This window comes from Herpailurus yagouaroundi, unplaced genomic scaffold, assembly GCF_014898765.1.
Source record: "Herpailurus yagouaroundi ecotype Mexico unplaced genomic scaffold, PumYag 166, whole genome shotgun sequence".
NCBI lineage: Eukaryota > Metazoa > Chordata > Mammalia > Carnivora > Felidae > Herpailurus > Herpailurus yagouaroundi.
In genome coordinates, this window is record NW_024412407.1 from 17,857,480 (window position 1) to 17,883,232 (window position 25,753).

Here is a 25,753-nt window from a genome sequence, read left to right on the forward strand (position 1 = left end):
TCAATTTTTTTTAAAGATTTTATTATTTTTAAGTAATCTCTACATCCATCGTGGAGCTCAAACTTACAACCCTGAGATCAAGAGTCACATGCCCTACCTACTGAGCCAGCCAGGCATCCCTTGTCAATTTCTAAAAAAAAAAAAAAAAAAGGCAACCGGGATTCTGGGAAAGATTGCATTGAATCTGCAATCAGTTTAGGGAGTATTGCCATGTTAATATTATCTTCTGATCTGTGAACACAGATGTCTTTCCATTTATTTAAATCTTGAATTTCTCTCAACAATGTTTTATAGTTTTCAGACTTTTTCACTTCTTTTGTTAAATTTATCTCTAAGTACTTTATTCTTTTTTATTGGTAACATAAATGGAATCCTTAATTTCATTTTTGGATTGTTCCTTGCTAGTGTATATAAATCATTTGATTTTTGTATATTGATCTTGTATGTGGAGACTTGTTGAACTCATTTACTAGTTCTAATTTTTTAGTGTATTCCTTAGGACATTCTGTATACAGTATTACATAATGTACAGGTAATGATAGTTTTACTTTCTTACCAACATGGATGCCTTTTATTTCTTTTTCTTCCCTAATTTCCTTGGCTAGAACCTCCACTGCAATGCTGAATAGAAGTGGAAAGAGCAGACGTCCTTATCTTGTTTCTCATCTTAGTGGGGAAACATTAGTCTCTCATCATTAAGTATTAGCTTTTTCCTAGATGTTCTTTATCAAGTTGAGGAAGTTCCCTTCTATTCCCAGTTTGTTGAATGTTTTTACCATCAGTGTTGTAAAATGCTTTTTCTGCATCTATTGAAATGATGTGGTTTTTGTCCTTTAGTCTATTGATATATATGTTATAGGCAGAATGATGCCCCCACCCAAAGATGTCCACATTTTAATGCACAGGACCTGAGTATGCTATGTTACATAAGATTGCAAATGGAACTAAAGTTGTTAATCAGTTGACCTTAAAATAGAGATTATCCTGGATTATCTAGGTGGGCTCAGTGTAATCATAAATCTTTGTAAATGGAAGAGGGAGGCAGAAGGAGAATCATAGAGATGGCAACATGGGGACTCTGTCCCATGTTGTTGCATTTGAATATGGAGGAATGCAAGGAATGTGGTGGCCTCTAGAAGCTGGAAAAGTCAAAGGTAAATCCTCTCCCTTGAGCCTCCAAAAAGGAATGCTGATCCATTTTAGCCCAATGAGACTTAATTTGGATTCTGACTATATAATAATAAATTTGTGTTGCTTTAAGCCAGTAAGGTTGTAGTAATTTATTACATTAGTAATAAGAAAGTAATACAGTGTATTACATTAATTCATTTTCAGATGTTAAGCCAACCTTTCATTCCTGGGATAGATCCCAGTTGATCATGGCATATGAGCTTTTTTATATGTTGTTAGATTTGATTTGCTAGTGTATTGTTGAGGATTTTTGAGTACATATTTACTAGAGATACGGGTCTGTAGCTTTGTGTGTATGTGATATCTTTATTTGGCATCAGGGTAATACTGGTCTTACAGAATGAGTTAGGAAGTATTCCCCATTTCGGCTCTTAGTAAAACCACTCCAGCTTTGTTAATAGTTACTGTTTTCATGATACAGCCTTGTCCATCTTTTTGCTTTCAAACTATTTAAAACCTGCCTTTAATCTAGATTTCCTCTATAATAAATGATATTTTTAAAATTTACATTAGAGAGGGGTGCCTGGGTGGCTCAGGTGTTTGGGCATCTGACTTCAGCTGAGGTCATAATCTCACGGTTTGTGGGTTTGAGCCCTGCATCAGGCTCTGTGCTGACAGCTTGGAGCCTGGAGTCTGCTTCAGATTCTGTGTCTCTGCCCCTCCCTCACTCACATTCTGCCTTTCTCGCTCTCTCTCTCAAAAAATAAATAAACGTTGGGGCACCTGGCTGGCTCAGTTGGTTAAGTGTCGGACTTCGGCTCAGGTCATGATCTCACAGTTCATGGGTTCAAGCCCCACATCGGGCTCTATGCTGATAGCTCAGAGCCTGGAGACTGCTTCAGATTCTGTGTCTCCCTCTCTCTGTGCCCCTCTCACACTCGCGCACGCTCTGTCTAAAAATATATAATAATTAAAAATAAATAAATAAACGTTGAAATCAAATTTAGGGACCATATATTGGGCCCAATTTTTTTCTATTGGTTTGTGAAATCTGTAACTAACAACCACTAACCTAGAAACTTTCCAAGACTAGTTTGGAGATCTGTTGTATATACAACATAGGCTGTATCTATGGAACAAGTTTGGTAAACTTGTGAATAATTTTTAAAGCAATAACATTTTATCAGTATTTTTGCTTTAATTCATATTTTTAAAAGATCTTATAAAATCAATTTCGCAAAAGAAGTGTAAACCATATTAAAACTGCTGCTATACAATATGAATAACTGAGAACATCTAAATGTCCAATAATATAGATTGGTTAAATCATAATGAATTCATATAATAGTTATCGATTAAAAATCATGCTTTATAATAATATTGTATGATGTGGAAATGTTTACCAACCGGTCAAATTGTCCTAGTAACTGCTCTTTCCCCTAACCATTTATATTGCAGCTTTCCAAGGTGCTTTACCACACCTATAGGTTTTCTTTAATCCTGCTCACTCCTTTGTAAATAGTTGTTTCGTTAAACCCTGTTCAAGCACATCACTTTAGTATGTCTGTTTCCCACCAGGACCCTGGGAAAGTTCATACACAGACTAATGGTGAAATTATACCATTACTCTCTGGTTGGTGAAATTAAGATGAAATTACAGAGAAAATAATGAATACCCATTTTTAAAAAGTATTACTATGACATGTGCACTGCAGCTAATAAATGAAGGTTACCATTAATTAAATGTTTTTAGTTGTATGCTATTCTTTGTATATCATGCCCTTTAATTTTTTAAATACCCCTATGAGATATAATAGTTATTATCACCCCTAGTTTATATTGAGGACATATTAAATATTTCTGATTATTGTGAGTTAATATATTGTCATTGTTTTCTTTTGTAGATCATTCACGAGAAGTCCTGGAGCAATTAGTAGGCCCAAACAAACTAAAGCAAGTGACTTGGACTGTTTATTGATGCTTATTGAAGCTTATCAAAGCAATGATCTTCATACTACATTCCCAGGAAACAATGGTTTTTGAGATTGGCTTTCCAATAATGTGGTTTTTGCTTTGAAGTTAACCAGACTCTTAAACATTTTAATAGTGGTATTATTCTATGTTTGTTTGAGGAGTCATTGTTTTTGACATGGTAAGCCTAGCATGTCCTCTGATGTATTCGGGGGTGGGGGTGGGGGGAGTATTGTGTTTGTTTCTTAAATAACAAAGTTTTAAATTACCAGTTTTCCCTGGAGATTTCCTTCTCCTACTTACATATTTGAGCCATTGTAAGAGAAAATTTACCAATATGAATAACCATTAGAATTCTAAGTATCTCTAAAGGCATAATTACCTTCCTAACTATTTTCTGGCCCCTACCTTCCTGAAGTGCTCATTGGCTAAAAGGAAAGCTGAACATCAGGCCTTTAAATCTTCCCAGAATTCAATATTTCAATAAAAGAAAGAAATATAATAGTTTAATGCCATAAACCCATGACATCATACACCTCAGCCATTCAGCATATGAATGTTACTGAGGCCCTTGCCCAGCCACTTACTTTTTATGGCTACTTTTTCCAAATACGTGCTATGCATCTATGAAATTTCTTCCTTAAAAACTTCATTCAGGAATTTGTAAGAATGAGTAGCTACAAAATATCATTATAGAGGCTGTTTCTAAAGCTCTGTTGGTTTCACATTGTGAAACAAATAGCACAGGTCTTAGTTTTCAAACGTATTGCTCTTTTATTATCATACGTATACAGTGAAATATACAGTGTTTAAACTACCCCCAAATTCAGAATATTCCCTGTGCCATGAGCCTGTCTCAGTGGGACTTCTTAAAGATTTTCTATTTTAACTCTGATGTAGTGCAAAAGAAGGGAAGTATAGCATAGGCAAAATTCTTCTACATGTTTAGAAGGAGGGTTTACACAGTCAACTCTATTTCTTGACCTTAATATTAATTACTTTATAAATATGGTATGTTTATAGTATGGATATATATATTGCCCCTCAAAGGTGGTACATATGTATATGTGTAAAATGGGTAAAGCCTGTTTTACCTGTGAATTTTCTTTTAAGTAGGTTCCACCAATGTGGGGCTTGAACTCATAACCCTAAAATTAAGACTCACCTCCTCTACGAACTGAGCCAGCCAGCTACCCCTAAAGACAAATTCAATAAAATTTAATAGTAAATATCAAACAAAGTAGCTTTTTCCTCTCTTGGGGAAACAAGTTTTAAGATCTGAAGATCAGCTTTTTAGGGTCTGTAAAGGATTATCTTCCTAAAGCACTTTGCAGTTTAATATTCTTGACTTTTTATATTGCTGGTTGTATTAGCTATTTCTGTTTAAAATTTCAGGACCCCGTGCCTATCTATCTCTATCATCCTCACCTGTTACCTTGATCTCTATTTTTCTCCTTACCATCTATCACCATCTGACATCTTGTCTATTTTTTATTTACTGTCTCCCCACCCTAGAATATAAGCTTCACGAAGACAGAAAAAATTTTTTTCCCGTTGCTGTATTCCCAGTACCTAGAACAGTATCTGGTACATAACAAGCACCCAATATTTGTTGAATTGATGGACACAGAAAAAAATAAAGGACAAAAATAAATAAATAAAAATAATCTCCATACTTCCAGTTTCCGGTCTGATGTTATAAAGAGATTGGAAGTCATCACTCCTGTCCTCGAAAGATAAAAGCTGAACAAACTGAAAGTCATTAAGTGCTACAATACTGCTTGTACTATAAGTGGACTTGGCCTAGTTATAAATGTATACCACTAAAAAAAATTTTTTTTAGTATGTATAATTGATATCCTAAGGGAAGAGAGAAAATCATAGAAAATGCTCAATTAAAAGCAGAGAAGGCACAGGGCACCTGGGTGGCTCAGTCAGTTAAGCGTCTGACTTCAGGTCAGGTCATTATCTTGCAGTTGGTGAGTTTGAGCCCCACTTCACGCTCTGTGCTCACAGCTCAGAGCCTGGAGCCTGCTTCGGATTCTTTGTCTCCCTCTCTCTCTGCCCCTCCCCCTGTGCTCTCTCTCTCTCTCTCTCTCAAAAATAAACATTAAAAAAAAATTTTTTTTTTAAAGCAGAGAAGGCAGGGGGCACCTGGGTGGCTCAGTTAAGCGCCCAGCTTTGACTCAGGTCATGATCTCACAGTACATGAGTTCGAGCCCTGCATCAGGCTCTGTGCTGACAGCGCAAAGCCTGAAACCTGCTTCAGAGTCTGTGTTTCCCTCTCTCTGCCCTCCCCTGCTCACACTCTCTCGCTCCATCTCTCTCTCAAAAATAAACATTAAACAAAAAAAAACTTTAAAGCAGAGAAGGCAGGACAAGAGTAGACCACCAAAAGGAAACCAGGAACTCGGGCAACAAATAGGAAACAGTTACAAATATGGAAGATATTAATCCAACTATATCAATAACCACTTTAAAATTGAATGGTCCTTTTTTATTATTTTTTTTAATGTTTATTTATTTTTGGGGCACCTGGGTGGCTCAGTTGGTTAGGTGTCCAACTTCAGCTCAGGTCATGACCTCACAGTTCGTGGGTTTGAGCCCCGGTGACAGCTCAGAGGCTGGAGCCTTCTTCGGATTCTGTGTCTCCCTCTGTCTCTGTCCCGCCCCTGCTCATGCGCAGTCTCTCTCTCTCTCTTTCTCTCAAAAATAAACATTAAAAAACATTTAAAAAATTTAAAAATAAATGTTTATTTTTGAGAGAGAGCACAAGCAAGCAGGGGAGGGGCAGAAAGAGGGAGACACAGAAAGAGGGAGTCAGTTAAATGTCCAACTTCGGCTCAGGTCATGATTTCACCGTGAAATCATGACCTGAGCCGAAGTTGGACATTTAACTGACTGAGCCACCCAGGCACTCCCTGAATGGTCCTTTTAAAAAAAAAAAAAAAAAGGATTTTTTTTAAGTAATGTCTACACTCAACGTGGGGTGAGATCAAGAGTCCCATGCTCCACTAATTGAGCCAGCCAGGCACCACTAAATGTGAATAGTCTTAATACAAACCTGTTTGTTAAACTATGAAGTCATTCACGGCTCACCATTATATACATGGGAGATTTTAAAATAAGTAACATTTGGATACCTCAACGACCTTCTTGTGCCCTGCAAATAAATCATCAAGAGAGGATAATAGAAGCAGGTTCGTAGATATTTAAGCTTAAATCTTCTCTTTGTCTCAGGTTAATTTCCACAGTGCTCCAGAGTGTAATTTTCTCCAACTTTCTCTTTCTTATCTTGCTAAGAAGGGCAATAACCATCAGAATACTCTGAATCTTCAAAGGATATGTCAACAAAACTCTTTCCTCTCAAATATCATCCAATGCCATTGTAGCCTATAATTTCTATTAATTTTAACCAAGGCTGAATAAAAATTTACAGTTGATAATGTTTGAGACCCAGTAAACCAGCAGGAATTAGATGCACAAGAGTTGTTTCAGTAGGCTGAAATAAATTCTGACTTCCAAGTTCAAGAATCCCAAGTTCCTCTGCAGCCCCAGCTCCAAAATTCCCATCTAATTATCCTATTTTCCTATTTAAGCAACAACTTGTCCTTTACTGCTTTCTGCACATTTCTGCTGTATGACTATAACTGATCACATCTCCTTGGTACCCTAATCCCAGTGGCATGAATGTATTATTAGAAAGCTTACATATAATGCGTGTTATAAACAATTCCTAAGCAGTGTATAAGAACGTGAGAGCACATTAGAAAGGCTGCATCTTCTACTTCACTTGTAACATATATGATGCTGGTGTTTAGTTTTAAATTAGAGAATAGAAAATATAGTACATAGGGGCACCTGGGAGGCTCAGTAGGTTGAGCGTCTGATATCAGCTCAGGTCATGATCTCATAGTTCATGAGTTCAAGCCCCGCATTGCCTTGCTGCTGTCAGGGTGGAGCCCGCTTCAGATTTTGTCCCCCTCTCTCTGCCCTTTGCCCACTTGTGCTCACTGTCTCAAAACTAAACATTAAAAAAAGTTAAAAAAAAAAAAAAAAAAGGAAAAGAAAGAAAATGTAGTACATATAATTAGTACAAAATTATAAGACCCAAAGGTAAAATCTAGGTCTCCCTCCCACCCCAGTCTACCAGCTATCTGGTACCCTACCCCGAACGCAACCACTGTTACCAGTTACTTATTTATCTTTTCAGGGATAGTCTATGTATGTTGCAAGCAAATACGTATTTTATATGTGAACATATATGTAAGTACATATGTATATCTTTTCTATATAAATAGTGGTATACTGTACATATTCTTCTTTACATTCTCATTTATGTCATAGGGTTTTTTCTGATTTATCAGATCCTGATAACCTGGGACATGTAGTGGTAGCATAACCAATTTCTAGCTAACCTTAGCAAGACATAAAGAGGCATCATAAGGTGTCACAGTACAGAGTATGTAGGAAATTCTAGAATCTTTATTTTTATGCATGACTGTCCATTGAGGTCCTATTATATATTATGTACTTTATGCTTTCATTTAATATAATAGCCTTTGAGGTGAGGTTTACTAAGTTTTGTTACAATTTTATAGATGAGGAAATTAGAGCTCAGAGAGCTTAACTACCTGAAAATCCCAACTAGAAAGTGACAGAGTTGCCTGACTCCAAAGCCCATGTACTCTGTACCATGTTAAATGCATCTTTGATCTTTACAGGTAATTTTTTGGAAATACAGCATTCTTATGTATTTTGTATTGTGTTTAATTCAAAGATATATCATATAGTTGTCCTCAACTACACAAACAGACTTTGCTACACTTTCTCATTTCTCTCCACTACTTAAATTACATGTTGCTACCATTTTGGTACTGTCTTTTATAGTTCTATCCCTACAGCAGTAAAACTAGAAAATTGCAGGTAGAGATTTGTATATTTGGCATAATGCAGAACTACGTGACAACGGCTGACAAAACTTTAAGCCTTCACATTTTGGAAACAAGATTTGCCATTTAACAGGAACGGCATGCTCTAAACTGGCAGGTCTCTTAGGAGTAAACCCAAACATAGCTATATTCATCTTAGAAGCACTTGGACAACTCAAGGCCGAAAATCCCATACTGTGCTTGTTGTCAATCCATTGTTTTCCTTCCTAGTAGGCTCTGGAAGTGAATATTCTACCACTTTGTGCAGCTGATGTTGAATGCTATGTCCACTGAACTGGGGTCGCCCAGGGTCACCAATCAGTACTCGAGTTCTGTGAGTCCAAAAGCAATTCTTCAGCCATTGATGAAGACTGTCTGCAAGGTCTTCATCATAAAACATGTCTCCAAGCACAACAAGGTCCCACTTATCTTGTTCCAAATCCAAAATGTTTTTGGTTAAAATTGGAAAAGGATTCAGTTGGTTCAATTCACAATTCAGTGTGATAGCCATTCCTGCAACTTTAAAAAGAACAAAATGCATTGGTATATGCTGGGCAGTTTTGATTCCCTATTGGTTCATTTAAGTGATTCAGAAAATCTCCTAACAATATTTTTTCCCTTTTGTTGTAAGTTGTTTTTTAGGTAAAGCAGTTTACACCAATAGAAACCATTTACTGCTTCAGATATATGAATGGATATCCTGAAAACAAAACAAAACAACAAAAACACCTAAAACTGTGGAGGTTTTAAGGAACATTTGCTGACCTAGAAACCAAGAGGTTTGGTTTGTTAGTCTAGAAGACAGGGAAACAAACCTTGGGCTTGAGCAATGTGGCAAGTTAGAACTGAGACCCCTGTATAAAACAGGATCTTCAAGAGCTAAATCCTCGGTAAAACTGAAAACTAAAAGAAACTCAGATGAAATTAAAACTTACCTGTCTCACCTTGGGTTTTAATGGACTAAAATCTCCCTTAAGAACCCAAGGCCTCTCCTCACTTCGGTTTGGGGTCAAATACACACAACCTACATATTTCAGGAAATTCGCAGCCCAGAAATTAACAGTGAGTGTTCCCAGGCTCCCAAGTGGTATCGCCTTGGGATATCTGACAGACATAAATATAAATCCTGTTAAGAAAAATGTACTTAATTCAGGCCTCACAGGATCCTCACAGATAATATCAATATCCCACTGAACATAAGTTCACGATATCAGATTACAAAATACACATGGAAATAAGCTATCACGTTGAGGCATCTATAGATATTTATCCTGAAAGAAAACAGAGTTTTAAATATTTTTAAATATGAAATCCTTACTAGGGTCTACGTCGTTGGCCAAGATCCTCGATGCCCCACCCATCTTAGCAGCAATAGCTGTAGCTCCACATCCACTCCCAAGATCCAATACAGACCTTCCTCTGACAGCATCAGGATTATCCAAAAGATACCTAAATAGAAAGAAAGAAAAAAAAAACACTATCTGAGATGGGAGAAGGTCAGTAAGAAGTATAAAAGAAATGGCGGAGTGCCTGGGTGGCTTGGTCAGTTAAGCGTCCGACTTCGGATCAGGTCATGATCTCACGGTCCAGGAGTTCCAGCCCCGCGTTGGGCTCTGTGCTGACAGCTCAGAGCCTGGAGCCTGTTTCAGATTCTGTGTCTCCCTCTCTCTCGCTCCTCCCCTATTCATGCTCTGTCTCTGTCTCAAAAATAAATAAACGTTAAAAAAAAAAATTTTTTTTTAAATAATAAAAGAAAAAGCCTTTTTTTTTTTTTTAAGCTCTACACCAACATGGGGCTTGAACTCATGACCCTAAGATGAAAAGTCACATGCTCTACCAACTGAGCCAGCCAAGCACCCACCAAAAATGTGTCGTTTTAAAGTACTGAGCACTTTACTAGGATCCAGAAACTGTTAAGCACCAAGAATATAAGCAGACAAAATACTGCTACAATCAGGACTCAGTAAGTGAGATCCGAAATTCACAGTCTCCTCTTGATTGTTCATCCTAGAATGGTTTTACCTACTGCTAACATTATAATGACCTCTCTGATAAGGCACACAGTCCAGTTCAACTAAAGAATTTGGACCAGGGATAAATTGTTATCAAACAATGAAGATGGATGAGAAACCCTGAAATAATAATTATCAACTGACACTCGACCTTACTAGTGGAAAGTGAAGAACAGCAGGGACTATGGCAAAGTAGGGGTGTCCATGACCAGGCTAAAGGGAGAGCTACCCCATCTTCAGCGCACTGTTGCCACACAAAATCCCATGTTATCACATAGTCCTGTTTTTCAAGTCAGAGTAGATTTTTACATGAAGTTTTCCAAGTTGTAAAATGTTAGCAACTAACTTTTTTGTTTTAAGCTTACAAGGCCAAACAAAACACATCTGTGGGTGCACCGATGTGCAGCCTCTGATTCAGTCTGTTAAGGAATTTGTATTTGAAGTTGATAAACAATCACTTTAATAGACGTCATTTAAAATGTCAATATTTTTAAGGTAGGATGTAAGTGAAGAAAGCGTGAAAATTTGCCAACAACAACCAGAAAATCAGAATTGTTTATTAACACCTAGAAAGCTTTCCAATCTTCATTCTCTGAAGAGCCCTATATTTACATTTATTTAATTTACATTTAAAACTATAAGCAACATTAGTTCTGTTAGGCCATATGATACCTATGAATGAGAAGTCCTTATCCTTTTCATTTCAGAGCTCTAGAACCTCAAGGCATAAACAGGTTTAATCATTTACCAATCCAAGAGCAAAGACCAGATTGAAATGCTGCAAGGTCTTGCCTTTGTTTCAGCAGCTGTGTTTTAATAAAAAGCATAGTGTGAATGTGTGAGAAAATGTTCTAAAGAACACCTTTGTGGGTGCCTGGGTGGCTCAGTCGGTTAAGCCTCCAACTCTAGATTTTGGTTCCGGTCATGATATTGAGGTTCATTCATGATCTTGAGGTTTGTGGGATGGAGCCCCAGGACTTGAGCTGACAGCACAGAGCCTGCTTGGGATTTTTTCTCTCCCTCTTTCTCTGCCCCTCTTCTGCTCGAATGTGCTCTCTCTCTCTAAAAATAAATAAATACACTTAAAAAAAAAAAAAAGAACACTTTTGCAGTCTGGGGAATTAGGAGACCTTAAAAAATGCAGATTCAGAGGCGCCTGTCTGGCTCAGTCAGTAGAGGTGCAACCCTTGGTCTTGGGGACATGAGTTTAAGCCCCACAATGGGCATATGGCTTACTTTAAAAAAAAAAAAAAATGCTGATTCAAGTCCAGAGTTCACTTGAGACGTCAATAAGCCACTACAGAAGAGGGAACCTTTGTGGGGCCCACTCATATCTCTTGTTCTTTGAGAGATTAAGATGAAATGATGGAGGGAGTGTGAGGCTCAAGGAGCAATATTTATGAAATTAAACTAGGAAAGCTGAAGGACTGGGGCTTTAGTTTCCATCTAGGAACTCTGCACTGGCCATATATTATGAACCATGAACCTGAGAATAGTGTGAAATTTCCAGATCATTTATAGCTGGCGATGGTCTTCACAGCTGACCCTAGGGTTTCTCTTGGAGAGAGAACTGTCTATGGGGAATTTCCTTGATAAGCCTGAAGTAAACTGTTCCAAATTAAACAAACAAGAATTTAGGGATTTACTCTGGTTTTTTGTGAGAAGGAGAATGCAGAAAAAAGGATCTGTAGAAAACAGAAAGGATCTGAATGGTCCTTAAAGGTTCCCATTTCAATTAGGGCAGTACCTAGACAGGGCTTGGCCTCCTGGCCAGTAGATTGCCCAGTAAGGATCGCTGTAGGGCCACAGGTCAGCTCTTTGCCACCAGAACTTGCAGCTTGGCGTCAAAAGCCGCAACCGGATCTCAGGAGTGAGGCTGCCTCTGTTGGTGACTTCAGTGTTCTCTTCCAGGAAAGCTTTCATCTCAGGATCCAAAACGTTTCCAGTTCTTCTCCAGGGGCTGTGGCTCCAGGGAAACAAGGGAAGACCATTGCTTCTCACAGCTTTCAGAAAGACACCAGAGTGGTTCACAGGAAATGGTGCAAATGTTCTCCCACCCAGGCTCAAAGCCATCAGTCCTTTTCCAAAACACAGGTTCTGTCAGTGATGCTGTTGACAAGAGCTGCCGCTCCTCATGAGGAAGGAAGGGTCTGGCTGCCACACTGATCTCAACTGGAAATCTGTGCGTCTCTAAAAATAGAAATAAAGCTGAAAATTCCAAGGCTCACTGACACGTCCAAATCCCATTACACAGTGAGAAAATATTACAGTGTAAGCTCTGTAGCAGATGATTCACAAGTGCAAGTCCATTTCAGATGGAAGTGTTGGTGCATCAATTTAGGAAAATACAACCTTTCAAAAAGGAAGCCTTTTCACAACAAAAGCCTTTTAATAATTTAGAACAACAAATATACACGCACTTGAATCTGAGAGAAATCCTTGGCAACATGCCTGTTACATAAAGTAAGGTTTACCTTTAAAGTGCTTTCACACATTGAATAAATCACTTACCTTTAAGCACGCACCCTGAACAAAATAAAAGTCTGCGGCTTCAGGAAGCTTAGATTCTAGTGGGTGAGGCAGAGTTATTACCAGGGCAAACACTGGTCTTGCTTTTATGAAGCCTTGCCAAGAGCTGTGGAGGTTAACAAACTATAACTGCCTGTGGACAAAGACATATAAATCATACTGAGTACACTCTATTTCAATAAAAACTGTTGTAGCATAAAACATCAATGTAATCAAGATTCAGATGTTTTCCTTAAAAGAAAACTTTGTGGATTTAATTGTCACAAAAGAATATCAACTCCCAAATATCTTTCTGTAAATATCTCTGATGACTCATCTTTCCCAAGCCTGGGCCAAAAACGCTTGTTCCAACAGAAAAACACCTTGAATGAGAATAAGCGAGAGTAAGGAACAGCAGTTTAAACACGAACTATACACCCAGTTACTTGGGGCCTCTGATCTGTTCTACATAAATGTTTTAAATAGTCATATATCCATCCACTCCAATATTTAGAGGAGGGGCCCCAAACTCAAACCCTTACTAGGGTCCAGATTCGTGATGAGTGATGCCAATGGTTGTAACAGAAAGACTGTAGCGAACCGGAGATGGTTTCTCAATAGTCCAAAGAGGCCAGCAAACTGGTCAGGGAAGAACACACTGCCAGATCTTCCCAAGATAATAACCCAGATATTTACACATAAACTCCCACTTGTAAATGCAAGCGATCAATTAAAATATCAAAACACAGGGCAGGCTAAAATACCTGTCAGGCCACTTGTGTGAACTCGGTACAGACTTCCATCGGGTGTTAATCATCTCCGGATCGTGCCCTCGGGATCCCAGGTCTCTAACAGCCTGCCTTCTCACTGGACTCCTTCTATTAGAAGTATCGGGTCAGCCCTGGAATCGCACAAGCCTAAGCTTAAAAATACAGCAGAACAAACGTGAAACTGGTTTTGGTTTGGGACACCATGTCTTCTAGACCGACGTTTCCCCCTCCCACTCCAGCACCAATGAAGCATCTGTTATGAACACGCGACTTACGTAGAGGACACTTGGTACCAGTATGCACTGTTAAGGAAAGAAGGGGAAGTTCAAAAGGGTAAGTCCCAAATGTGTGTGTGACCACGTTATTTCCCTCCAAGGAGAACAGGAGTCAGCCTTAAAGGGGCAGACACAGTCCTCTTCTTACCAGGCTGGGCTAACAGGGCCCAGGGAAGCTAAGCCCCCGGCCCCAGTGCGTCTTTTCCTGCGTTTTTTAGAAGCGCGCCTGGCGCTTGCGAGCCCCCGCGTGGAGGTTGACGCGCTGCTCCGGGTGGCAGAGGGCCCCGCCCTCCTTCCCAGCAGCCTCTCTCTCCCTTTTCCTACCTTTCTTAAAGGGACAGGGCTTCCGGAGGAGGTGGCGCTCCACCTCACTCTGGGAATCGGGGACCGCCAAACTCTGATTTCTACAAAATCCAGTCAAACTGGAGCATCTGCTTTGTGCCAGGCACCTGTTGGAGAGGAAATAGGTTTCTCTTCCTTTCCTCTACCCTTCAAAGCTTCTTCCAGCTGATCTTAGTCTTAAATTGACAATAAATACATTAACAGAAGAAGACCAAATTGAATTTTGTACCTATGGGGAATGCCAGGTACAGGAGAAATGAAAAGGCAGGAAGATAAAATGAGGATATATGTCATCCTGAACTGAGGAAAAGAGAGTTTGGGACTTCAAAGGGAAGGAAAGCAATTCACAGAAGATGAAAAGGAGTAAATGTTTGGTAAAGAAATGTTTGCTGCCCCATAGGAAACAATGGGACATAGAGAGGAATTTTAAGACTACTAAAGTCCTCCCTAATCACATCTAATTCATCTTATACTATAGTCATCTATGGTGATAGCTCTCTTCTGGAGCAGGTCCTCTTTGTAAATTCTTTTAGGCAGTTAGGGGAGGTCAGTTTCTTCCTGAGTCTTTTTTGTACCTTGATTGTTTTCAGCTCAGAAATAATCTGCAGGCCAAAGTGGCATACCTTGGGGCAATTCCTTCTGAGCCCCTTCACACACTTCTAGGCACCCTGCGTAGAATGGTGAGCAAAATAGTCACAGTATAAGCCTTTTATGACGCTTACCTTCAACTGAGATTAAATCATGATGTATGTCTTCCCTTTTACAATAATTTTCATAAATGTACAATGTAAATCTATTTGCAACCTATATCACTCGAGTTCTGGACCCATATGTCCATCTTCCAACCTTCAACTAAATATAGTCCAAAATCAACTCACCATCCCTCCTGACAACAATTAAAACCTGCTCTGCTGTGCCAAAGGAAAGGAAAATTGACCCCAAATGAAAAAACAGACAAACCATGTTTCTGCGTCTTAGTTTGCAGTATCTGGCAGCCACCTTTCAAAGTTAGAGCTCGTTGCTTCTGTTTTTCATTTCTGCCCTCAGTTTATGGGGTTTCCCATTTTCCCTGTAAACTGGAACTTCTAGGAACTACTAGAAGGGAATGAAACTGTTACTCCAGTTAACAAGCCCAGATGCATCCTTATCGTTTCCTTCTTGCATGAATAGCTATACTTATTTTAAATTGGTAGGCTACACACCTAGCATTTCTGAGTCATTCTGCCCTAGATTTCCTCTATAAAACTAATGACTGTGAATAAAACTCTATTTATTAACTAGCTACTTTTTAAAAAATTAGCTGTTGATGTAAACCTTTGTTTTCTCAACTATAACTTCTTATTTCCACATGCTCTCCCATTCCCTCACTAGCAATAAACCTTAATACATGTTCAAGATCAATTTGTCAAAGAATTATTTTTAACTAGCTTCTGTGTTCTATCCCAGTGAATAGTATAAACAACCCAATTGTTGCCCAAGACACCAGGGAGAAGAAGCAAGCCTAATGTTGCTACAAAAGAGGATTTGTAGTAAAAATCTAAGTGCTCAAGGGGGGCGTGGGTGGCTCAGTCAGTTTAGCATCAGATTCTTGGTTTCAGCTCAGGTCACCATCTCCCAGTTTCAAGAGTTTGAGCTCTGCGTAGGGCTCTGCACTGACAGTGCCGAGGAAACTGCTTGGGATTCTCTCTCTCCCTGTCTCTCTGCCCCTCCCCAACTCATGTTGTCCCTGTCTCTCTCAAAAATAAATCAATAAACTTTAAAGAAAATCTAAGTGCTCATCACTGAAGATGCATTTAGTAATGTGAAGCTACTTTAACCAACACTTGGAACTAGGTAAAGGGACTGCTCAATGTCCTTTCCCCACCTTAATATTTTTTTAAACGTTTATTTATTCTTGAGAGAGCTAGCGCATATGAGTGGGGGAGGAGAAGTGACAGGGAGACAGAGGATCCAAAGTTGGCTCTGTGCTGACAGCAGAGAGCCTGATGTGGGGCTCCCAACTCATGAATCCTGAGATCATGACCTGAGCCGAAATCAAGAGCTGGTAGCTTAACCCACTTAGCCACCCAGCTGCCCCAGCCCACCTTAATAATTTTAAAATTGATCCACTTTCTATTCTTAGAACTAGTCTCTCTCCAATCCTGCCTTCCTCTCTTTCTCTATGGTACAACTTAAATGTTTTTTTCTGGGCTATTGTATATTCTATAGTCCAGAAAAGGCCTTACATTCCTATAAAATAAGATAGACCAGATAAGTCATGAAAAACAGACATGGATTTTTCTTTCTGTTGTTGCTTGGTGTTGATGTATTATTATTTCTTAGTTAAAAGAAAGAACTGTCTTGTTTTTATTAAAATTGACCCAAATGCTACCAAGCAGACTTGTCAAGTGTCTAATAACAATTGAGCTATCATTTGACTTTATGATTTTTACCTCTAAATATCTGCCTACATTTTTCTTTTTCTTCAGAGAGCCAGCTCTCTAATAAGCAGACTCTCTTGCAAGTGCAAGTAAAAAATCTTGTTCTGTACTGAAATTTGTCTTCAAGGGTTTTTTTAGTCAATTATACTTATTAGCTAAATGACCTCAGGTACATTAAAAACCTCCCTAATGAGGGGGACCCGGATATGCCACCCCAAAATATGCTACTTCAGCATAAGAATCCTTTTGAGCTGAAGGGATTTGACTTCCTGAAACCCCTTATCTGCCCAAAGCAGAACATCCCAAAAGAACTCAACTGTCATAAACCCCTTCCTGTAATCCTCTTACACTTGAGAAATCAATACCACACCCAAACAGACATTGTCTCAAAATTACCTCCTACCTATTCTCCTAAAGAACCACTGATGTTTCCAAAAAGTCATTCCTGTAAGTGCCCTCTCTACTCTTGCCCATCACGTACTCAGTTAGATGTAGGAGTGCCAAATTCTAACCACCCCCTTTGAGTTACTCATGAGTGAGTTCTGTATGTGTTGCATGTTTACGTTCTATTTTTTTTCCATTCATTTATCTTCTCTCAGTTAAATATGAAGATCCCATAAGAGGTAGAGGAAAGCTTTCCCTCCCCTACACTAAGAATCAGTTTTCTCAGCTGTAAAATAGTGATGATGATAATAATAATGAATTGGAAGGATTTAATGAAAAAAAGTAAAGTGCTTAGCACAGTTCTTGGCATATTGTAAATGCTTGATAAGTACACTGAAACTGATTATCGTTGGAAATGTGGAGATAGTGTTGGTAAGGCACAAGACTGGAGGCTGAAGATCAGGTTTTCAGTTAAGACTGAGAGGATCAGATTGAGTTTCAGAACAATGTTTTAAGCTGCAGGTAGAGCACAGAGACAGGACAGAGGACAAGGAGACCCCTATCGGAGGATGTAGTGGTAATCCAAGCAAGCAATAATGAGGACAGAACTAAGGTAGTTGTGCCAAGGATGGAAAGAATTGGACACATCTGAACAGATTCAGGATAAGTTCCTAGCAGGGCTTGGAGGCTAGTTAAATATACTTGTGTAACCATAATGATGGAAAAACCTAAGGGCAAAAATGTTGGTGTTTCTTTCTCAACTTGACCTGTCCATGCTCTTTAAACCATGCTATTTGATCATGTTCTCCCTTGCTTAAAATCCTCCCTGATTCCCCAGACCTTCCCTATCAAAGTCCAGTTCCTGCTCACAGCTTCCCAGGGTCTTAGGGATCATTCCCTATCTCTCTAGCCTGCCTGGTTTCAAAACTCTCCTTCTCTCTCCTACAGTTTGCTCCCCTGCCTCTGGGCCTTGTCTTCTCACCCTAAGCCTTGATGAAGACAGCAAGCTAGGGCCACCCCCACATAGACAACCCATCCTCACTGTCTCTAACCACCTCCTCATCCTTCAGAACTCAGCTCAGGGTCGAGGCCCTCTGAAACGCCTTCCCCAACACACATACACACTAATCTCGACATTTTCTTAGCTTCTTACGGGTCTATCCGACAGGAATATCATGCAGCACTGTCACTGCCTGGCTCCTCTACTAGACTGAGAGGCAGACCATCTTTTTCCTCTTCTTTCTTTTGGCACGGTTAAGAGATTCAATAAATTCTGCTACATGAACGAGAAAGCAAATAAATGAGTAAATTAACAAACATTACACATCGGTGTCTCATTTTTAAATTTTAACAGTTTTATTGAGGTGTAATTAACATGCAATAAACTTTACATATTTCAAGTGTACAATTTGATGTTTTGATGTATGTATACACTCATGAAACCATCACCAAAATCAAGATAGTGAACATATTTGGTGTCCCCGTGTTCTCTCCCCCCCACACCCCGTCCCTGCCCACATCCCCTCCTCCATTCCCATGAAGCCACTGATCTGCTTTCTGTCACCACAGATTAATTTGTATTTTCTAGATTTTTATATGAAAGCAATCATACAGTATGTACTCTTTTTCATCTTTATTTTCACTCAACATGATTATTTTGAGATTCATCTATGTTGTTCGAGCATCTTTTCATATGCTTATTTGCCATCCATTATCTTCTATTCAAATCGTCTCATTTTATTTTTTAAATAGTTTTAAAGTTTATTTATTTTGGTGGGGGGGGGGGCAGAAAGAGAGGGAGAGAGAGACTCCCAAGTAGGGCTCCGCACAGTCAGTACAGAGCCCAACGTGGAGCTCCATCTCATGAACTGTGAGATCATGACCTGAGCCAAAACCAGGAGGTGGATGCTTAACTGATTGAGCCTTGTGGCTTATTTTAAATCGAAGTTGTTGCATTGTTTTCTGTTCTTACACAATTCAGGTACACCAAAAATAGGGGCTTTCTATCTTTGTTTTTCCTCAGTGCCGGGAGAACAATAAAGCTAATGGAATTATATGGAATGATGAGAAAAACATAACTTCTTTTGCCACATTGGGAGAATATTGTTTATAAATATAACATAATTTTTAAAAATTTTTAAGTTTATTTATTTGAGAGATAGTGTGGGGGGGGGGGGAGAGAGAGAGAGAGAGAGAATCCCAAGCAAGCTCTGCACTGCCAGTATAGAGCCTGATGCAGGGCTCAAACTCACGAAACTGTGAGATCATGACCTGAGCTGAAACCAAGAGTTGGACTCTTAACCTACTGAGCCACCCAGGTGCCCCAACATAACATAATTTTTAAGTGTTTATAAATACAAATTACAAATAAGTTTGTAAATATATTTCTAATAAAATATTGACACGTCAGTTTTGTTGTAAAAATAGCCTCAAGATGCAAAGAACATAAATTGCACCCAAGGAGGGGTGCCTGGCTGGCTCAGTCTGTAGGGCATGTGACTCTTGATATCAGGGTCTTGAGTTCAAGCCCCATGTTGGGTGTAAAGCTTACTTGCAAAAAAAATTGCATGCAAGGAAGTGTGATTTGCCTCTGCCATCCCAGAATGTGCTTCTCCCCAGACGTTTGAAGTGTGAAGTTGAGGGGTTTCTAGAGCTTAAGCTTCCTTCTAGGTTCTCTCCACCAAACTATCCTTGCAATCATTGTGTAGGACCATGTCGGTGTGAATGTGTAGGTTTTTCTTTTCAGTTCCTCATCTGAGGTTGCTGCTCCTTCAGGAGGCAAACTTACAAACCCAGGTCACTTAGTCACGCCTAAAAATCCTGACAGCTGGCCCTTTAAGACCAGTTTGCAATGAAAGGGATTGAGCTGTTACTGAAACATGCAATCTTCTGCCAACTAAAGCTACGGTGCCATCTAGTGATAAGCAAGCTTAACATCAGCCAGGTGTGTCAGCTAAATGGTCAAAGAAAAACAAAAACCAACAAACCCTGCAACTGTGACATAGGCTTAATTCTGTGTAAAGAGCAGATTCTCACTCACAATGTTACCATACACTCGTTCAGTTGTAAAATACGGCGGAAACACTTATCACCGATGGTAGCTAAATCCTAAAGTTTAAGAAAGATTTGGTGTCACCCATGACACATTCTCTGCCTGCTTTCTCTCTCACTGCTCTTCTTCTCTCCTGCTTTCTCCTTCTCTCCCTCCCTCTCCCTCTCCATCTCTCTCCCTCTCTCTCTCTCTCTCTCTCTCTCACACACACACACACACACACACACACACACACACACTCCCCACAACTAATCCACCACCAAATCCTGTAGACTCTACCTTCAAAAATATACCCAGAATCAGGGACACCTGGGTGCCTCAGCGGTTAAACCTCCAACTTTGGCTCAGGTCATGATCTTGTGAGTTTGTGAGTTCGAATTCTGTGACGGTCTCTGTGCTGACAGCTCAGAGCCTGGAGCCTGCTTCAGATTCTGTGCCTCCCTGTCCCTCTGCCCCTCCCCACTCACAACTCTGTGTCTCTCTGAAAAATAAATACACATTAAAAACTTTTTACATAAATAAACATTAAAAAATATATGCCCAGAATCTTACCACTTCTCACCACCGACACTGCTTCTCTCTGGTACAAGTCACCATCACCTACCATCTCCTACCATCTGGATTATTGCACTAGCCCTCCTAACCTCTCCATTTCCACCCTTGCTCCTTGTGGTCTGTTCCCAACAGAAAAAGCCAGAGGGATCCTTTGAAAAGGAAGTCAGGTCATGTGAATGCCCCCCTGTATGCCCTCCAGTAGCACTGCACCCACCGTGCCTTCCCATCACACAAGCCTGGCCCCTTCTCTGACTTCCACTCCTATCATCTGCCCCCTTCAACGCGTTTTCAAACATGCCAGACCCATCATCTTGCTGTTTTCAAATACATTTGCTGTTTCCTGCTTCAGGAAAGTCCTTACACTTGCTATACCACAAATGGTCTTCCCTTGGACCACGAGCACAACTAACCCCTCAGTTGTCAAATGCTTTTTCTGTATCAATTAAGATGATTGAGTGGTTTTCCCCCCTCATTCTGTTAATGTGGTGTATGACATCGATCAATTTTTGTATGTTGAAGCTTTCCAGCAATGACTACCTGCCCAGGAGAACATGCTCCTCACAAAGGACCTCCCGCACCCGTCCCCGGAAGAGGAGAAGAGAAAGCACAAGAAGGAGCACCTGGTGCAGAGCCCCAGCTCCTACATCATGGGCAGTGGTTTTGTGTGTGGGCTGCTCCACTGTCCTGTACCAACCCACAGGAGGAACAGCAAAGCTTACAGAAGGATGCTCCTTTAGTACCAAAATCACCCCAAATCATCATGCATGGAAACTATTCCAATAAACAGATTTTAGATTAAAAAAAAATTTTTTTGTAGGTTGAATCATCCTTGTATTGCAGGGGTAAATCATGCCTAGCCATGGTGTATGATCCTTCTACTATGCTGTCCAATTCAGTTCTCTAGTATTTTGTTGGAGATTTTTACCCCTCCTCTCTTTTAAGTCTGCTCAAATGCTACCATCTCCATAAGGTCTTACCAGTCTACTTAAAATTGCAATCCTTCCTAAATAAATAAATGCATAAATCATAAAATAAAACAGTAATCCTTCCTTTCCCTGTTTTGCTTTTCTCCATAGGTATTCATCCCTTATTTTGCTTATTGAACTGAGGACAGGGACTTGCCATGAGGACAGGAATTTGTTTCCCTTTTCTCCCCCTCTGGTTGAGGCCTAATTCACATTCTCTGAAATGCACAAATCTTAAGTGAACAGTCTGATGAGAGATCTTTTTTTTTAAGATTTTATTTTTAAGTAATCTTCACAACTGACGTGGAGCTTGAACTTAACAACCCCGAGATCAAGACTCACATGCTCACCGACTGAGCCAGCGAGGCACCCCTGATGAGAGTTTGAATAAATATATGCATGCATGTAACCCACGCCTGTCAAATATAAAACATTCCCATTGCCCCAGAAAGTTCCTCCTGCCCCTTCTCATCCAATCTCATCCATCCACCCACCCACTTCTAGGCAGCCACTGTTTTGATATCTATCACCATAGGTAACTATTACTTGTTCTAAAGTTTCCCATAAGAGGCGCCTGGGTGGCGCAGTCGGTTAAGCGTCCGACTTCAGCCAGGTCATGATCTCACGGTCTGTGAGTTCAAGCCCCGCGTCAGGCTCTGGGCTGATGGCTCGGAGCCTGGAGCCTGTTTCCGATTCTGTGTCTCCCTCTCTCTCTCTGCCCCTCCCCCGTTCATGCTCTGTCTCTCTCTGTCGCAAAAATAAATAAACGTTGAAAAAAAAAATTTTAAGTTTCACATAAATGGAATTACGCCACGTGTAGGCTTTTGCATCTGGCTTCTTTTGCTCAGCATAACATTTTTGAGATTTGCCATGTTGTCACTGATATTGGCACTCCGTTCCTTTTGTCACTCAGTAGCATTCCATTGTATGAACATACTTTATCACTTTCTCTGTTAATTGACATGTGTGTTGTTTCCAGGTTGAGATCGTTACCGATAAAGCAGCTGCTCTGAATATTCCTGTAGGACTCTTCTTGTGGACATGTGTTTTCATTTCTCAGGTAAATACCTAGGAGTGGAGTTGCTAGACTATAGGGTAAGGGATAGGGTTCAGGGCAAGCTGCCTCAAAAGGTGCCTCTTTGGCACGTAGATTATTTCCAGCTGAAGACAACTGAGGCCCAACAGACTCAAAAAAGAGCTTTTAACCTCCCCGCTTAACTGCCTAAAAGAATTTAGATAGGGGGCCTGTACCAGAAAGAGAGCTATTACCAGAGAGAATTTTTACATTGGAAAGACTTCTCTGCGTAGCATGGCAACATTTATTTGCCAAACATTTGATCTTCCCTTCTCCCTGTGAATTGTCTTCCTTCTCCTGAAACCTGGACCCCAGACTGATATGAAATCCAACAGAAAAGCTTTAGGACAGCCAACAAGAGAGTTGAATTCTTTTTTTTTTTTAATGTTTATTTATTTTGGGGAGACAGGGGTGGCAAAGGGAGATGGAGACACAGAATGCGAAGCAGGCTCCAGGCTCTGAGCTGTCAACCCACAGCCTGACACGGGGCTCGAACTCACAAACCATGAGATCATGATCTGAGCCAAAGTAGGATGCTTAACCGACTGAGCCACCCAGGCACGCTGAGTTGAATTCTGAGACCAGTCTTTTTTGTTTTAAATAATAGTATTACAAACGAAGCATTAAACGTGAACTGTTTTTAATGTTCAGTACGGCAAAACAAGGTCTCTTCTTCCCAATTTCTCAATCATAAAGCTGAAAGGAATTTGTCCCTTGCCAAAGTCCTCATTGCTCAGCAGAAGTTCAAATTCAGATCTTAAGAAGATAAAGTGGTCTTCCTGAGAGCAGTGGGGTCCCCAGGGCTAACCTGAGTCTCTTCAGCCATGAACCCCTCCCAGCAGCCTCACATTAACATATACCTTAAGGAGAAACAGTTTGCAAATACACTTTCGACACAGCCCCCAGCATTCCTTCTCACCATATTGTAACTCCTACACTCTGAACCCCAAGCCTCGCTCACACACAACCCCATTTCTTCCACAGCAGCACTTCCCTTTGCCTATTTCCAATGTCCTCATCAGCAAAACCTGTTTTCAAAACAAATATTACCCAGAACCCAAAAGGTATGCTGGGCTCCTTCTCACACGTGGCTTGGTGCCTCCTCTCTGGACGGAGGCCTGTGCTGTCCCACATAAAGTTGGGAATGAAATACCTGCCCCTCCAAGTACCCCAGGGCAGTGCTTCTCAAACCTCGATATGCATATCAACCGCCTAGGAATCTTGTTAAAGGCCAGATGCTGGCTCACCACGGAGGCACCTGAAAGTCTGCATTTCTAACAAGTTCCCAGGGAAGACAGCACCATCAGTGGGTATCACCTAAAACGAAATTTAAATTACACACGCACTCTTCTCCTCACTATACATTTAGGTGCAAAATCCTCAGAATGGAATCTGGGAGCTGTAACTTTTAAAGCTCCCAAAGCCAATTCTATTTACAAACACAATTCTAAAACAATGTATTTCAAACTCCCTCATGATAAGACCCACCTGAGACTCTGTATTAAATTCCAGTCCCCAGACTCTGGCCCAGAGATGCTGACTTAGCAGGTTTGGGGTAGAATTCAGAAATCTATTTTATAAGAGACACAAATGATTAGGAGGCCAGAAGTTTGGCAGACAGTGGGCCTCAAACATGATTTTAAAACCATTCAATTCTTGGGGCGCCTGGGTGGCTTAGTCGGTTAAGTGATTGCCTTCCGCTCAGGTCATGATCTCACAGCTCGTGGGTTCAAGCTCTCATCAGGCTCTGTCCTGACAGATCAGAGCCTAGAGCCTGCTTCGGATTCTGTGTCTCCCTCTCTCTCTGCCCCCCTCCACTTGCTCTCTGACTCAAAAATATAAACGTTAAAAAAAATTTTTTTTTAATAAAACCATTCTGTGTTCTAGTTCTCAGATTTCTCCATTCTTTCATTGTCATTGTTAACTTCTGAATTATCTCCTACAGGTGTTGATAAGCTGCTCCGTTTCTTTATCTTTACCTTAATCAGACTTTCCAGCTGAGTCTAAAAGGAGCCCAAGCATACGCAGAGGGCAGTTTAGAACGTTTAATTATTGTTTATGTAGGAAAAAAAAATAACCCAAACATTTCAGCATGACCTTTTATTAGAGAAGGCCTGCATGAGAAATCTCAAGAGGAGCAGTCAATTTAGAAGAAAAGAGTAGAATGCTTTATAGGACTTGAGCAAGAGGGGTCTGTCAACGCTCAGATTGTTTTGGGAATGGAGAGGAATTGTTCTAGAGATTTAGCAGCCATACCTTGCGCAATCTGGATTTTACCTAGAGTGATGGAGAGGATCAAAAGGGGCTAAAGTCCTGTACAAGAAAGCAGAAGAGCTGCAGAACAGACACCTGCCAGGTCCTCAAGGGAAAATGTACAGTCTCAGTGTCTCGAAAGCTCTCGTCTTGGTCAACAGGGACACCAAGTTGCGTATCTTGGTCTGACCACATCTAAGTTTGCTTAGTTCACAAGGTCTACACTACTCCTAAAGACTGCTATCTCAGACTCTGGTAAGAATGAGCATCAAGGCTCCCCATGACTTTTACCTTTGTGGTGAAATTCTAATCATTTGTCAAGTGAGTGGTTGCCCAAAGGAGAAAATGGAGAATGACTGTGGAGACAAATATTAGCATGAGACTTATCTGAAGGTCTTGAACAGTGCCTCTAAGTCACGTTAGTACTGACTGCATGGTTTGCATGTTTATATCCCCCCAAAATTCATATAGTGAAACCCTAATTCCCCATGTGATGGTATTTGGAGATGGTGCCCTTGGGAGGTAATTATGTCATCAGGGTGGAGGCCTCATGATGGAATTAGTGCCCTTATAAGAAGAGATAGGAGACAGCTTGCTTCTCTTTCTATTTACCACCATGTGAAGATAAAGCAAGACGGTAGTCATGTGTAAAACAGGAAGAGGGACTTCACCAAGAACCCAACCATGAGGCTCCCTGCTCTTAGACTTCCAGTCTCCAAAACTGTGAGAAACATGTGTTTTGTTGTTTAAGCCATCCAGTCAATGGTATTCTGTTAATTCTGAACTACCCCACCTGGGGTTAGGAGGGAAACTAAATCTCATTCCCATCCTAAGTCTGTAGAGAAATGAAATTTGATATTAACAGTTTTGTGTAACACTTTCTTTATCTTCCATATTTACCCAAAGTACCATATATTAGGGAAGGAAACCTTAAGTATTTAATTTTAGCAATAAAAGCTCTAAACTAACAGAGAGAAAAGAAAGCCAAGAAATGGAAGGGAAAGAGACTAAGAAGGATATGACCACCCTAGGTTTGCCTAGGCCCTGTTTTCAAGATCTTGGGTAGAATTTGTTCATGTCTAGCCACTTGCTGTGTAGTCTGAGGCTCT

At 40.3% G+C, this 25,753-nt stretch overlaps 2 protein-coding genes across 10 annotated transcripts in view; one reads left to right on the forward strand and one right to left on the reverse strand.

Moving 5' to 3' along the window:
- AMN1 (antagonist of mitotic exit network 1 homolog) overlaps positions 1-4,774 on the forward strand; it is a 53,092-nt gene extending 48,318 nt beyond the window's left edge. For all 3 annotated transcript variants that reach the window (XM_040488488.1, XM_040488487.1, XM_040488489.1), the window contains one exon: positions 3,036-4,774. In XM_040488488.1, coding sequence (XP_040344422.1) covers positions 3,036-3,109 — 74 coding nt within the window. In that variant the 3' untranslated portion in view covers positions 3,110-4,774. The remainder of the gene's footprint in view (positions 1-3,035) is intronic.
- Positions 4,775-7,565: 2,791 nt separating this feature from the next.
- On the reverse strand, positions 7,566-13,890 carry ETFBKMT (electron transfer flavoprotein subunit beta lysine methyltransferase). 7 transcript variants are annotated; one of them, XM_040488493.1, is made up of 6 exons: positions 13,617-13,890; positions 13,318-13,470; positions 12,557-12,707; positions 11,793-12,235; positions 9,352-9,482; positions 7,566-8,552 (listed from the first exon to the last, which is right to left on the reverse strand). In XM_040488493.1, the coding sequence occupies exons 4-6, from the start codon at positions 12,116-12,118 to the stop codon at positions 8,209-8,211; spliced, it is 801 nt and encodes a 266-aa protein (XP_040344427.1). In that variant the 5' UTR covers positions 12,119-12,235; positions 12,557-12,707; positions 13,318-13,470; positions 13,617-13,890; the 3' UTR covers positions 7,566-8,208. The 7 variants fall into 7 exon arrangements, with proteins under 7 accessions (XP_040344427.1, XP_040344424.1, XP_040344426.1 ...); XM_040488490.1 differs by having other exon boundaries at positions 13,318-13,475; XM_040488492.1 differs by having other exon boundaries at positions 13,599-13,890.
- Between the last annotated feature and the right edge of the window lie 11,863 nt (positions 13,891-25,753).

Coding starts and splice junctions, on each gene's coding strand:
- ETFBKMT (XM_040488496.1), bottom strand. CDS start 12,118: ATGGCTTTGAGCCTGGGTGGGAGAACATTTGCACCATTTCCTGTGAAC. Junction 9,483..11,792: donor GGAGGCCAAGCCCTGTCTAG/GTACTGCCCTAA, acceptor CTTTCTATTTAG/GTATCTTTTGGATAATCCTG. Junction 8,553..9,351: donor GGCCAACGACGTAGACCCTA/GTAAGGATTTCA, acceptor TTCTTTTTAAAG/TTGCAGGAATGGCTATCACA.